Genomic DNA, 11,176 nt, shown 5'->3' on the forward strand with positions numbered 1-11,176 from the left:
AGTTGTCGACCACTGTTAAGGAGGCATATAACTTCCTGATCGTCGCATTTGGAAAGGTAGCGAAGAATCGATTCCGACCATAGAAGAAGGATTAGAATGCCTTTTGTGCCAATTGTGGTGCAGGGGCCGTCGGAACTTCAGGTAGCTAAGCTTGGTTGCATGACTTGAATGCCACGACTAGGAATCGCCGTGGGGGTGCACAACAAGGAAAGCCGTCTCTTTGTTGGAGAATCAAGGTACGCACATCCCTCGCGGAGGGGAACTACAAGAAACCCCCGCTCTTGCCGCTACCAAACCGATCTCCAAGTCCTCTGGATTCCCTGATCAATTTGTTGCGCTTGTCGTCATCCATGAGCCTTCCACCCAGACCCATGTCACGCGAATGGTCCCAAATGCCACTGTCCTTCTTCTCCTCGACCGTCTTCCCAGCAGAATGTTGCTGAATAAGAGACGGTCCGCGCATCTTTTGCTATACAAATGTAAAATCAGTGAGCGGAAGCACGATGTTCGCATGCGAGTGTGGCACACCGTATGGTCCTCAACACCCTTCCTAATCAATTCCTCGTCCCGTCTTCGTCTCTTTTTTAAACCGTCGGGATCATCATCCACCGGCTGGGTCTCCACAGCTCTCCTCTTCTTTCCTGAAACCTCGTCAGCCAAACGCTGTTGACGCTCTGCGGGCGTTTCCGTCCACAGTGAGTTGTCTGGTTTTCCTGACGCTGGCGCAGTGCTGCGCGAGAATTGTCGTCCTTTGAGTTTTGTTGGGTCAAGTTCTGGGATAATGTTGTGAGCGAGGCTCTTTAAGGCCAAGTATTACACTCACTCCCTAGAAGATCAGACGACGAAGGGGGGACGAGCATCCATTCGTCACGTTGCAGCTCTTTCGGTTTTGACAATTCCTTTCGAAACAATGACATTGTCAGCATAACTCGAAAAGAGCACTCAGAAGCAATATACTTCAAGATGTTTTCGTCTCTTTTCCTCCTTCTCCATGAACTCCTTCACAGCGTCTGTCTGTCGGTGCTGCATCCCAGCTGGTAAAGGCTTGGGTCCAAAGTCATCGTCGTCATCTTCTTCTTTATCCGCATAGCTTCTTGGATCGTATGTTGGTGCGTAAGACGGGAGTGACGGTCCAACTTGTCGTCTGCTTGGCCCCGGCGCAGATGGGCCCGCTATTCGTGACTGGACAAGATCGGGCGGCAGTTCCGGCATATAATCGTCCTCTTCTTCCTCTTCCTCCCTATTCGCCGAGTCTTTGAGAAACTGTGGGGGTATTATGGGACCGATAGTTACAGAGGGGCCATTGCTCGTCGCGGGTGGGTCCAGAGGATGAGTTAGAACTTGTGGTCCAACTAGAAATCCTTCGTTATTGTCTTTATCTGGATGCGACGTCGTTTGGCTTTGTAGATGGGGAGGAAGCTCAGGACCAATGGCGGACATGGTGGTTCAGAGGAATGGACGTGTTTGGTAACATTGTCGTACCCAAACAACGCGTCGGCGAGTTCGAGTCGCGACACGCCTGCCAGCTTGGCTTCAGAATTTTTCAATCAAGCTCCATGACGCAAATTTGTTGACAGTTTATTGAACTATGCTAGAATTTGACGATTTTTATGTTTCAATGACAATACCAATTTAAAGCATTACACCCTGACGTTTGAAGTAAGTACTCGGAGTCATAAAACATCTGCGACGCAGAGGAAACAGAATGTGCAGAATTCACGAAGTTTGAATAGAACAGAGAGTAAGTCAAGAATAAGCTTGACGTCCGACCAGAGATGAGGCGTGGCAACAAAAGTTCTGAACACAAATCAGTCGGATTCAGTCCTTGAATCAACCTTTGACACCCTTGCCACTACCTTGGCCACTACCCTTGCCACTATCTTGAACGCCCTTGCCAGCGTCCAAGGCCGGTTTAGTAGTGACATCAAGGGTGTTCAAGGTTGGTTCAGGGACCCACTGTTTTTCTGCATCCCAGATCCGAACTGCCTGGTCGTACGAGCCTGATACTACACGCCTGCCGTCAGGCGAGAAAGCGACAGACAAGATCCCATCTGTGTGTCCTTGGAATGGCTTTCGCACCAGCTTCCCCGTCTTCGCATCCCAGATCCGAACTGTCCCTTCGAACGAGCCCGAGACTACGCGCTCGCCGTCAGGCGAGAATGCGATAGAGTCGACATCCTTTGTGTGTCCTCGAAATGGCTCTCCCAGTTGCTTTCCCGTCTTCGGATCCCAGATCCGAACTATCCCGTCCAACGAGCCCGAGAATACGCGCTCGCCGTCAGGCGAGAATGCTACAGAGTTGACATTCTTTGTGTGTCCTCGAAATGGCTCTCCAAGTGGCTTTCCCGTCTCCACATCCCAGATCCGAACTGTCTGGTCGTCCGAACCCGAGACTACGCTTCTGCCGTCAGGCGAGAATGCGAGAGACCTGACCCCCTTTGTGTGTCCTCGGAATGGCTCTCCCAATAGGTTCCACGTCGTCGCATCCCAGATGCGAATTGCTTGGTCTAATGAGCCTGATGCTATGCGCGTGCTGTCAGGCGAGAATGCGACAGAGCAGACTGAATCTGTGTGTCCTCGCAATGGCTCTCCCATTGGCTTCCCCGTCCCCACATCCCAGATGTTAACTGTCTGGTCAACTGAGCCCGAGACTACGTGCTTGCCATCAGGCGAGAATGCAACAGACATGATCCGACCATGTCCTTGGAATGGCTCTCCCACTGGCTTGCCCGTCTCCGCATCCCAGATGCGAACTGTTCGATCGTTGGAACCTGAGGCTATGCGCCTGTTGTCAGGCGAGAATGTGACAGAGCAGACCGTACTTGTGTGTCCACTCAATATGAAGATGGAAGCTAGGTAAGACCAAGGGATTCAGCCATTCACAAAAGAAGAATGGTGGCTTTCACTTACGATCTGTAAGCTGGTCCAGAAACTGTTGTGCTGCCTCCTGGTGGCCTTTTTCTTTGCTCCGTCCAAGGTCTGATATGAGAGGACGGATTTCGATTGAGGGACTGAGGTTCAAATGTGGACTGAGGTTTGAATGTGGATCGAGGTCAAAATGGGGACCGTCCCTCAGGATGTTCCCCAGGATGTCTACTGTGTTGTTGAGGAGTTGAAACTTATTCTCAGGCTTGAGATCGGGTTTCTTCAGCTCGCCAATGGCTCGATCATACAAGGTCTGGCACACTGCTCGTCGTTCATCTGAGCTGCCTGGTTCAGAATCCAGAGCTGCTGCATCTCTTTTCAATATCCCAATCAGTTCATCGTCGTGAACCAATATGAGGTCTGAGTCATTCTCCTGAGAGTGAGACAAAAAACCCATCAGATATTGTTGGTCAACAACTCAAACAGCGCACCATGAACTTTTTGATAGCAACTGTGTCGTAGAGCTGGTCCTGAATTACAATGTAAATTGCAAGGAGATTCTCATTTATTCAATGACAACTCACACAAAAAGAATTATCAGGAGATTCTTCAATGGCCTCCAGATAGTTGTACGCTGGATAGTTGTACGCTGAGGCGCTTCTCTGAGATGATTCGCCACTGTGTGGTTTGGAAGTCTTGCTATCGGTATTCACAAATCGCATGAAGCGTTCGCGCAACGTCAACTTTGACTCCGAGTCTTCCGATGCAGATAGTTTAACAACCTGGTCCTTTCGTCCCAGGCGTTCACGAATTCGAAACCCCCGCAAGAATATGCATTGGGTTCGGTCAGCATGCTGATGGCAACACTTTTCAAACGATACATGAGGTCGAATATCAGATGATCCGCGCAAAAATTGAAGGGAAGAAGGAAGTTGAGACGGGTGGCGATGTCCAGTTGAATAGTCAGGGCTGAGATGCTGGACAGAATTCCAATCAAGTGAAATTCCTCCCTCTGCTTGGCTGATTTCGATCGTGAAGCTCAAGTTCGTTGTGTACGAGGACGAAGACAAAGCAGCTGCTTCCCAGTTCGCAGATTTATAGAATCCTGTGACAAGTATAAGCCTTTCAATAGAAATGTTGCCCGCAAGCCGACGCCCTTTGACAGCTTCGGCAATCCATTTCCTGGCATTTTGGAGAAATATTTCTCCTACAGCCATCTTGTCAACGTCGGAGCAAGAGGTGTCGTCTGCAACACCCTCCTCCACGTTCAACATGGCACACGTATTGCGGGATGAGGTCAATGAAATACGACTCTTCACACCCGCACCTGGCGGTGCCCTAGTTAAAGTATAAGAGAAAGCAATCATCAAGAAATGATTGGCTTACGATACTCCAGCCTCGGCGCCTACTTCTCGTCGCTCGAGGCTCAGGGAGTAAATAGGACCATTGAAAATGACAGGGTTGGTTACCAATTCATCGAAATCGAAGTTGCACTTCATGACATGCTTAAATTTTCCTTCGCTGGAAAGCGACGTTGTTAATGAGACAGAGGGTGGAGGAAGGGCCCTGGCTGACCTCATGTATCCGATGTCGCCTATCTCAATCTCGGCCCTTCCGTATGGATCCCCATACCACACAGGGAATCCATGACTCTTCAGTATCATTTCTTCTTCGTAGATCTGATGTCCTGGTCGTGGCATAGTTCTTGCAAGTTGGAGGGTTCAGAATAGCGAAGAAAGGTGTTACATTCAGAGCTGCCGGGACACCGCTGTCAACCAAAAATAGTCGAGCGCCCAAATATCCAATCATACCCAGGTCGCTCCCACCAGCCCCCACCTCCCCAGAGTGGGAGGCCTCAAAATTCTCCCAGGAATACCCTGACCTGAAGCCTTGCGTCCGCAACATCCGAGCGCTTAAAAAAATCCAATGCGGACGGACGTGAGCAGGTATGAACCCCAAGACCTTCGCGGCATACTGTCCTGTGACCATCCTCCTCAGCTGACAGCCTGACATCGGCCCCATTCCCGCAAACGCGTTTCTTCTGATAGATATGGTGTAATGAATCCATGAGACAGATCCCCTTGTTCAGACTAACCGCATGGGAATCATTACACTAAGTGCACACATACACACGGTTTTAGACCTCGTTGTGTCCGAAGTGGCGGGGATGGGGAATCCGTAGCACTGCAAGCTGGGGGTTAAACGCGCGCCCTCCGTGAGCTTCCGATTGATGGCTCTGTCCGACTTTGGATGCTGATAGGGGGAGCGGTAGGTGCGTCATAAACGGGGTAAGACCCATTTGGCTTCTTCCTATCCCCAAGAGGCGGGTTTGTGAGGGCGCCAGCCTCCAGGTGGAATGTGGAATGGGACAATAATATCTTCCGGATTTGAAGGGTTTGGTGACGTTTGTCGTGGGCTGGTAGCGTGGTGCGGGGAACAGCAGTGACGGGCGAACCGAAGTACGACAGCGGATGTGCACTGGTATTGTGAGTGCGGACAGTTCCACTTCGCTCTACAGGGTGAGCTAGCGATGATGATAAGGTTGTGTAGCCCAGTGAGCCAGTCGATGCCATGGTCATATCAGAGGGTGATCGGAAGTGGGCGGACTGCCCAATGGTTGAAGGTGGAAAAACCGGCTGCTGCTTAGGAGCTCGTCGTCTGCACATGAAAAGACCGATACCAACAGCCAATACAATGACAACGACTCCTCCCACAACACCACTAACGATAGCACCAATTGGCGTTTTCTTTTTCGAGGACAGGGTGGGGGAATTGCTAATATCAAGGTGTTCTAAGAGAGAAGTTTAAGCTCTACTTCGTGAAACTTAAGATTCAAAAATTGATACCTTGTTGTACAATGCTCTTGGCTGTCGTTGCGTCAAAGTGTTGAGATGGCCATGTTGATGCTGTAATACCAAATAAGTAAGTCAATCGTAATGAAGAATAGCCGACTGAAACTGACGATCAAAGGTTGACCAGTAGGGAATGAGCGTACCCTGCCAAGGAAGAGAATAATTGCTAGGAAACTAACTGTAGACACAGAGATGAATAGTGCATGAGCATGATGCTGGAGAGATTCTACCTATTCGTCGTGGTTGTAAAACCTTGGCATGATTGGAAATAAGGCGCCTCGCTGCAGATAATATGAGTCTCATGAACGTGGCTTTCAGTATACACGTACTTCGGCACCGCGTGTGGGAAACCTTGACGGTCTGCGCAAGCACCCGGAGATTGTAAGCTAACCAAGAACTGATAAGATCGGGGTTCACATTAGCCGCAGTGGGAAAGACAGACCGTCGTAAAACAGGCCATGGTGCCATGTCTGGAACCAATTTTAAAAAGAATCAAAAATCAAAAACTCCATAACTGGGTGACTTCCCGTAACACAAATTCGCTAGATTTAAATAAATCGACGAGATCTAGGGTCTTTTGCCGGGATGCCGAGTCTTGTAAGGGTTCGACTTTGATGGAGGCCCTGGTTGGCACCCAGTTATAAACCTTAATCTATTCAGAGGGTACAGACCCCTCGAATAGATTTCAAACGCTGGAATCAACCCTGCCATCATGATACCTTTCCTTCCTGGGTACGTTTTCTTCCCACCTAGCTTAGTCAGCTCTACCTCATCCCTCTCTACTCTCCTACGGCTGAGGGCAGTCTGCTCTCTCGTTATAATTTGAAGCCATTACAGAGTGTATTAGTAGTGCTAACGTCCTCTGGTTCCAAAATTTCCTCTCCGAAGCTGTTTTTCCTTCCACAAACAATCTTCTCAGCACATAACTCACAGAACCACAGCATGTTCAGCTCAAGTTGACATTTTCTCGGCTTCATTTATTATGTGTCCTACTTTCTGGCTGATATGATTGAGCATCAACTATAATACACCCATCCATGGGCCTGTGTGTCCTCAAAACAGCTCAGATGAGAGGGAAGTAAGTTTATTCATGTCAGGTCAATAAATCTAATCAGTTGGCGTTACGGTTTATTTGCTTGATTAAATCGCAAGCCAGGGTACTCATTTCAAACTCCGATAAGGGTCAGATTTACTCGTTTATGTAGATTTATGTTACGGGAAGTCACCCACTTGTCCACCATAAATTATCTTATTTGAAAGAGTGATTTAGCTCAACGGAAAGATTTGATTGAAATTGGTAATGTATGGCAAGGTCTCCAGTTCAATTGCCACAGGCTGCAATTTCTTTTCTCAAAAATATATTTGCTCTCACTTCTCCTCTTTACATTTTTATGCACCAAAAATCTCACACCACCACTTAGAAATTTATAAACACCAGAAAGTATGGATGTAACTCAAACCAGTAGATTGGGAAAGAATTCATGAAAATTGACATTTTCCCCTTCCACCTCTTCCTGCACATGCTTACATCTGATCCTCTCTTGCAGAATCAAAGCAGACCATGCACCTGCTTTTCCTTGAAGTAGAACTGGATAATCCTAGCAGTACTTTCCACTGTAAAATCTACCTTGTGCATTTTGGCCAAAAGAAATAAGAGAAATTCTCTGCTGAAGGCTCCTCTGGGTGTAAACTTGAAGGTTTTACTCAATTTATCTAACCATGCCTGAGGACATGGATGCCAAGGAAATTGATGCAATACCTGTTGTTGAGAGTGCAGACATATTTACTTTTCTCCAAATTTTCTTTCCCCAGGGCTGTTAGTGATGTTGATTCCCCATGCTCTCATTATAAATGTATAAATGGTTCAAGAATTCTGCAGCATAGTTGAATCCTCTGCTAGATTTTTCTCCTTTTATCAATTCATTCTGCCACTTTGTTTAGTTAATTTATGGTAAAAAATTCAAGGTGCTCATGAATTTTATAGAAATTATTCTTACAATTGGCCTTTCCTGTTTCCTGATAATCAGGGAGCCATAGCTTCAAAATTAGGATCCTGAGTAGGTGAGAACCTGACACCATGGAGGGATACAGATGTTTCTTCCATTTGATTTTTTGTTTGTGATCTGACATTTCCTGCCTTGTGCTCTTCCTCAATATGAGTACCTCTGCAATGAACTATTTTTTAGTGCTACTTTGCATGTTCAACAACGGAAATTGGTGCAGTAACAGGCAAGATACATGTTGAGCATGCATAATTAGTATTAGTAATCGTGCGACTCAAGCAAGGTGTCACACGTAAAAGATGCCTAATTCGTTCACAATAAGCCGGATATAGACATAAATTCTGAAATGGAAAGTAGGGTCTGATGGCACTACCGCTTTGAGAATTATGTCCAAATCGGGCATCTTTTTGGTTCCAGACATGGCACCATGGCCGTAAAAACCATGTGCAGATGTTTGCCGTGCTCGAGTTCGGGTTGGTGTACATGTCCGTTGGGTTTACAAGCGCAGGTACATTCCAATCTAAATGGCATATCAGCCCAACGCTCCGTTAGGAATAGCATTAACGACTTACTTCCATTCTGGCAAACTCCAAGAACCATGGCCACCAACAAGCACGGCGATACACCCTTCAAATTATCCGCCAATGTAAAGTCAGTGCTGCAGACAGCAGCTGTCTGTGGACCTTGACGTTCAAGCGATCGTCCAATTAGTGCACTTGCAGGCGCAGCGCACGCCAAATAAGCTAAGATGAGGCTCAGAAGCATCGAGGGGAGCTTGCCGTAACACTCTGTTGTCCTCGCCTCCCGCCTTGACTCTTGCTCAGGTAAGTCAAAGTTCTCCACATTCTCTTTCAACTAACATCCCACTCACTTTTCACATCCAATCTTCAGATCACCCAAGCACTGAAGCAGTATCAGGAGACGCATTCGAGCGCTTGATCAGCAGAACCATCTTCTGGTCATCCCTTGCTCGTCGACGGTGGGTTCAGAGGATTGTGGTTCAACTCATCTGAATGCGACGTCGTTTGGCTGTGTGGAAGCTTAGTTACGGATTATTTGATAATTTTGTCGTAGCCAAAGAACGCGTCCTATCTTTGTCGCGCCGACGAACGTCAACACCAACTCGACACGCCTGCCATCTCATCTCCGTGACGCAAATTCGGTGCGAGTTTACTGAATTATCTTAGATCCTGACGACTTATGTTTACTGCGACGCAAAGGAAGTAGAGGAAGAAGCAACGATTCTACATAGATGATAGTGGCTGCAGGGCTCAGGAACTGTTGAACAGATGTGCAGATTCCAGAACGCAGAGTGTCACGAAGTCCGAGTAGAACGGAGAGACGGTACACGGCAACTCGGACAGCCGACTGTTGACCACACCACCCTTGCCACTACAACTTTGTTTCTGCGTCCCAGCTCCGAATTCCCTTGTTGTAGTACGAGCCTGATACTACGCGCCTGCCATCAAGCGAGAATTCGACAGGCGAAATCCCAGCTATGTGTCCTCGGAATGGCTTTCGCACCTGCGTCCCTCTTCGCATCCCAGATTCGAAACGTCCCGCCAACGCGCCCGAGACTACGCGCTTGCCGTCAGACGATACTGCGACAGAATTGACACATTTTGTGTGCCCTCGGAATGGTTCTCCCAGTTGCTTTCCCACTTCCACATCCCATATGCCAACTGTCTGGTCGTCCAAACCTGTGACTACGCTTCTGCCGTCAGGCGAGAATGCGACAGACCTGATTTCACCTGTGTGTCCTTCGAACCTAAAGTCATAGGTTTGTCCTCGGAATGCCACTGGCTTCCCCATCTTCAAATCCAGATGCGAACTGTCTGGTCGGCCGAGTCCGAGAATATGAACAGGCCGTCAGGCGACAATGCGACATACATGATCTGACTACTATGTGTTTGAAATGGCTCTGTGACTGGCTTAGTGTGTTGTTCAGGAGTTAAAACACAATCTCAAGCTTCTCTTCAGGTCACCGGAATGACTCAATCATACAAGGCCTGGCACATTGCTCGTTGTCCAACCAAGCTCCCTAGTCCAGAATCCAGAGCTGCTGCATCCTTTCCCAATATCTCAATCAGCTCATCATCATGAACCAATACAAAGTCTGAGTCATTCTCCTGAGAGTGAGACTAAAAACGCATCAGATATTGTTAATTTTCAACTCAAACAACGCACCATGAACTTTTCAACTGCAATTACATCATAGAGCTGGTCCTAAAATGCAATTTGAATTACAATGAGGTTCTCAATGCTCATCTACTTGATGACAACTCACACAAAAATTTGTATCAGAAAACCCTTCAATGGGCTCCAGATAGTAGGAGCGTCTCTGAGACGATTCACCAATAGGGGGTTTGGAAGTCTTGCTAAAAGTCTTTGCAAATCGCCTGAAGCGTTCGCCCCATGACAACTTTGGCTCTTCTGATGCAAGTAGTTCGTCGACCTGGTCTTTTCGTCCCAGGCACCCACGAATTCGAAACCCTCGCAAGAATATGCATTGGGTTCGGTCAGAGTGCTGATGGCAACACTTTGCAAATGATACACGATGTCCTGCGGGGTGGTTAGTGCGATGTGTAATATCACCGGTACCACGTGCCGCGAGAGTTTGTGGTTTGTTCAAGTCAGTTTGAGGCCCGGGGTGGCGATGTCCGGTTGAATAGTCGGGGCTGAGATGCTGGACAGAATCCCAATTAATTGAAATTCCTCCACCGTTTTTGATTGTGAAGCTCAAGTTCTCTGTAGACGAGGATGAGTACAGAGCAGCTGCTTCCCAGTTTGCAGATTTATAAAAGCCTGTGACGAGTATGAGCCTTTCGATGGAAATGTTGCTTGCAAACCGACGCCCTTTGACAGCTTCGGCAATCCATTTCCTGGCATTCTGGAAAAAAAATTCTCCTACAGCCTCCTTGTCAACATCAGAGCAATGGGTGTAGTCTGCAACTCCTTCCTCCAGATTCAACATGGCACATGTATCGCGGCATGAGGTCATTGAAATATGACCCGGATTCACACTGCCCACACCTGGCGGAGTCCTAGTCAAAATATAAGAGAAAAGAATCATCAAGAAAAGATTGGCTTACAATACTCTGGCAGCCTCAGCACCTGATTCTCGTCGCTCGAGGCTTTGGGAGTAAATAGGACCATTAAAATTGACTGGGGTGGTTATCAATTCGTTAAAATTAAAGTTGCACTTCATGACATGCACAAAAGCTCCTTTTCTGAAAAGCGACACCATTAGTGAAACATAGGGTGGAGGATGGGGCTAACCTCATGTATCCGATGTCGCCTATCTCAATCTCGGCCCCTCCATATGGATCCCCATACCACACAGGAAATCCATGACCCTTCAGTATCATTTCTTCTTCGTAGATCTGATGTCCTGGTCGTGGCATAGTTCTTGCAGGTTATGGGGTTTAGAAGCGAAAACGAAAAAAAGGGGTTACA

The 11,176-nt window shown here is 47.7% G+C and overlaps 4 protein-coding genes across 4 annotated transcripts; all 4 read right to left on the reverse strand.

Moving 5' to 3' along the window:
• Window positions 1–262: 262 nt before the first annotated feature.
• LACBIDRAFT_295733 (uncharacterized protein) lies at window positions 263–1,440 on the reverse strand (the record flags this gene model as incomplete). Its single annotated transcript, XM_001888679.1, has 4 exons — window positions 263–469; window positions 529–773; window positions 824–899; window positions 958–1,440. The coding sequence occupies 4 exons, from the start codon at window positions 1,438–1,440 to the stop codon at window positions 263–265; spliced, it is 1,011 nt and encodes a 336-aa protein (XP_001888714.1).
• Window positions 1,441–1,830: 390 nt separating this feature from the next.
• LACBIDRAFT_395936 (uncharacterized protein) lies at window positions 1,831–4,565 on the reverse strand (the record flags this gene model as incomplete). The annotated part of the gene is made up of 6 exons (XM_001888680.1): window positions 1,831–2,852; window positions 2,911–3,298; window positions 3,357–3,395; window positions 3,450–4,203; window positions 4,252–4,386; window positions 4,441–4,565. The coding sequence occupies 6 exons, from the start codon at window positions 4,563–4,565 to the stop codon at window positions 1,831–1,833; spliced, it is 2,463 nt and encodes an 820-aa protein (XP_001888715.1).
• A 498-nt stretch (window positions 4,566–5,063) lies between these two features.
• On the reverse strand, window positions 5,064–6,185 carry LACBIDRAFT_313146 (uncharacterized protein; the record flags this gene model as incomplete). Its single annotated transcript, XM_001888681.1, has 6 exons — window positions 5,064–5,656; window positions 5,712–5,771; window positions 5,828–5,883; window positions 5,948–5,998; window positions 6,047–6,103; window positions 6,160–6,185. The coding sequence occupies 6 exons, from the start codon at window positions 6,183–6,185 to the stop codon at window positions 5,064–5,066; spliced, it is 843 nt and encodes a 280-aa protein (XP_001888716.1).
• A 3,792-nt stretch (window positions 6,186–9,977) lies between these two features.
• LACBIDRAFT_313148 (uncharacterized protein) lies at window positions 9,978–11,124 on the reverse strand (the record flags this gene model as incomplete). The annotated part of the gene is made up of 3 exons (XM_001888682.1): window positions 9,978–10,764; window positions 10,813–10,950; window positions 11,000–11,124. 3 exons carry the CDS (start codon window positions 11,122–11,124, stop codon window positions 9,978–9,980), a joined length of 1,050 nt encoding a protein of 349 aa, XP_001888717.1.
• Window positions 11,125–11,176: the final 52 nt, after the last annotated feature.

This window comes from Laccaria bicolor, genomic scaffold (assembly GCF_000143565.1).
Source record: "Laccaria bicolor S238N-H82 LACBIscaffold_57 genomic scaffold, whole genome shotgun sequence".
Taxonomy (NCBI): Eukaryota; Fungi; Basidiomycota; class Agaricomycetes; order Agaricales; family Hydnangiaceae; genus Laccaria; species Laccaria bicolor.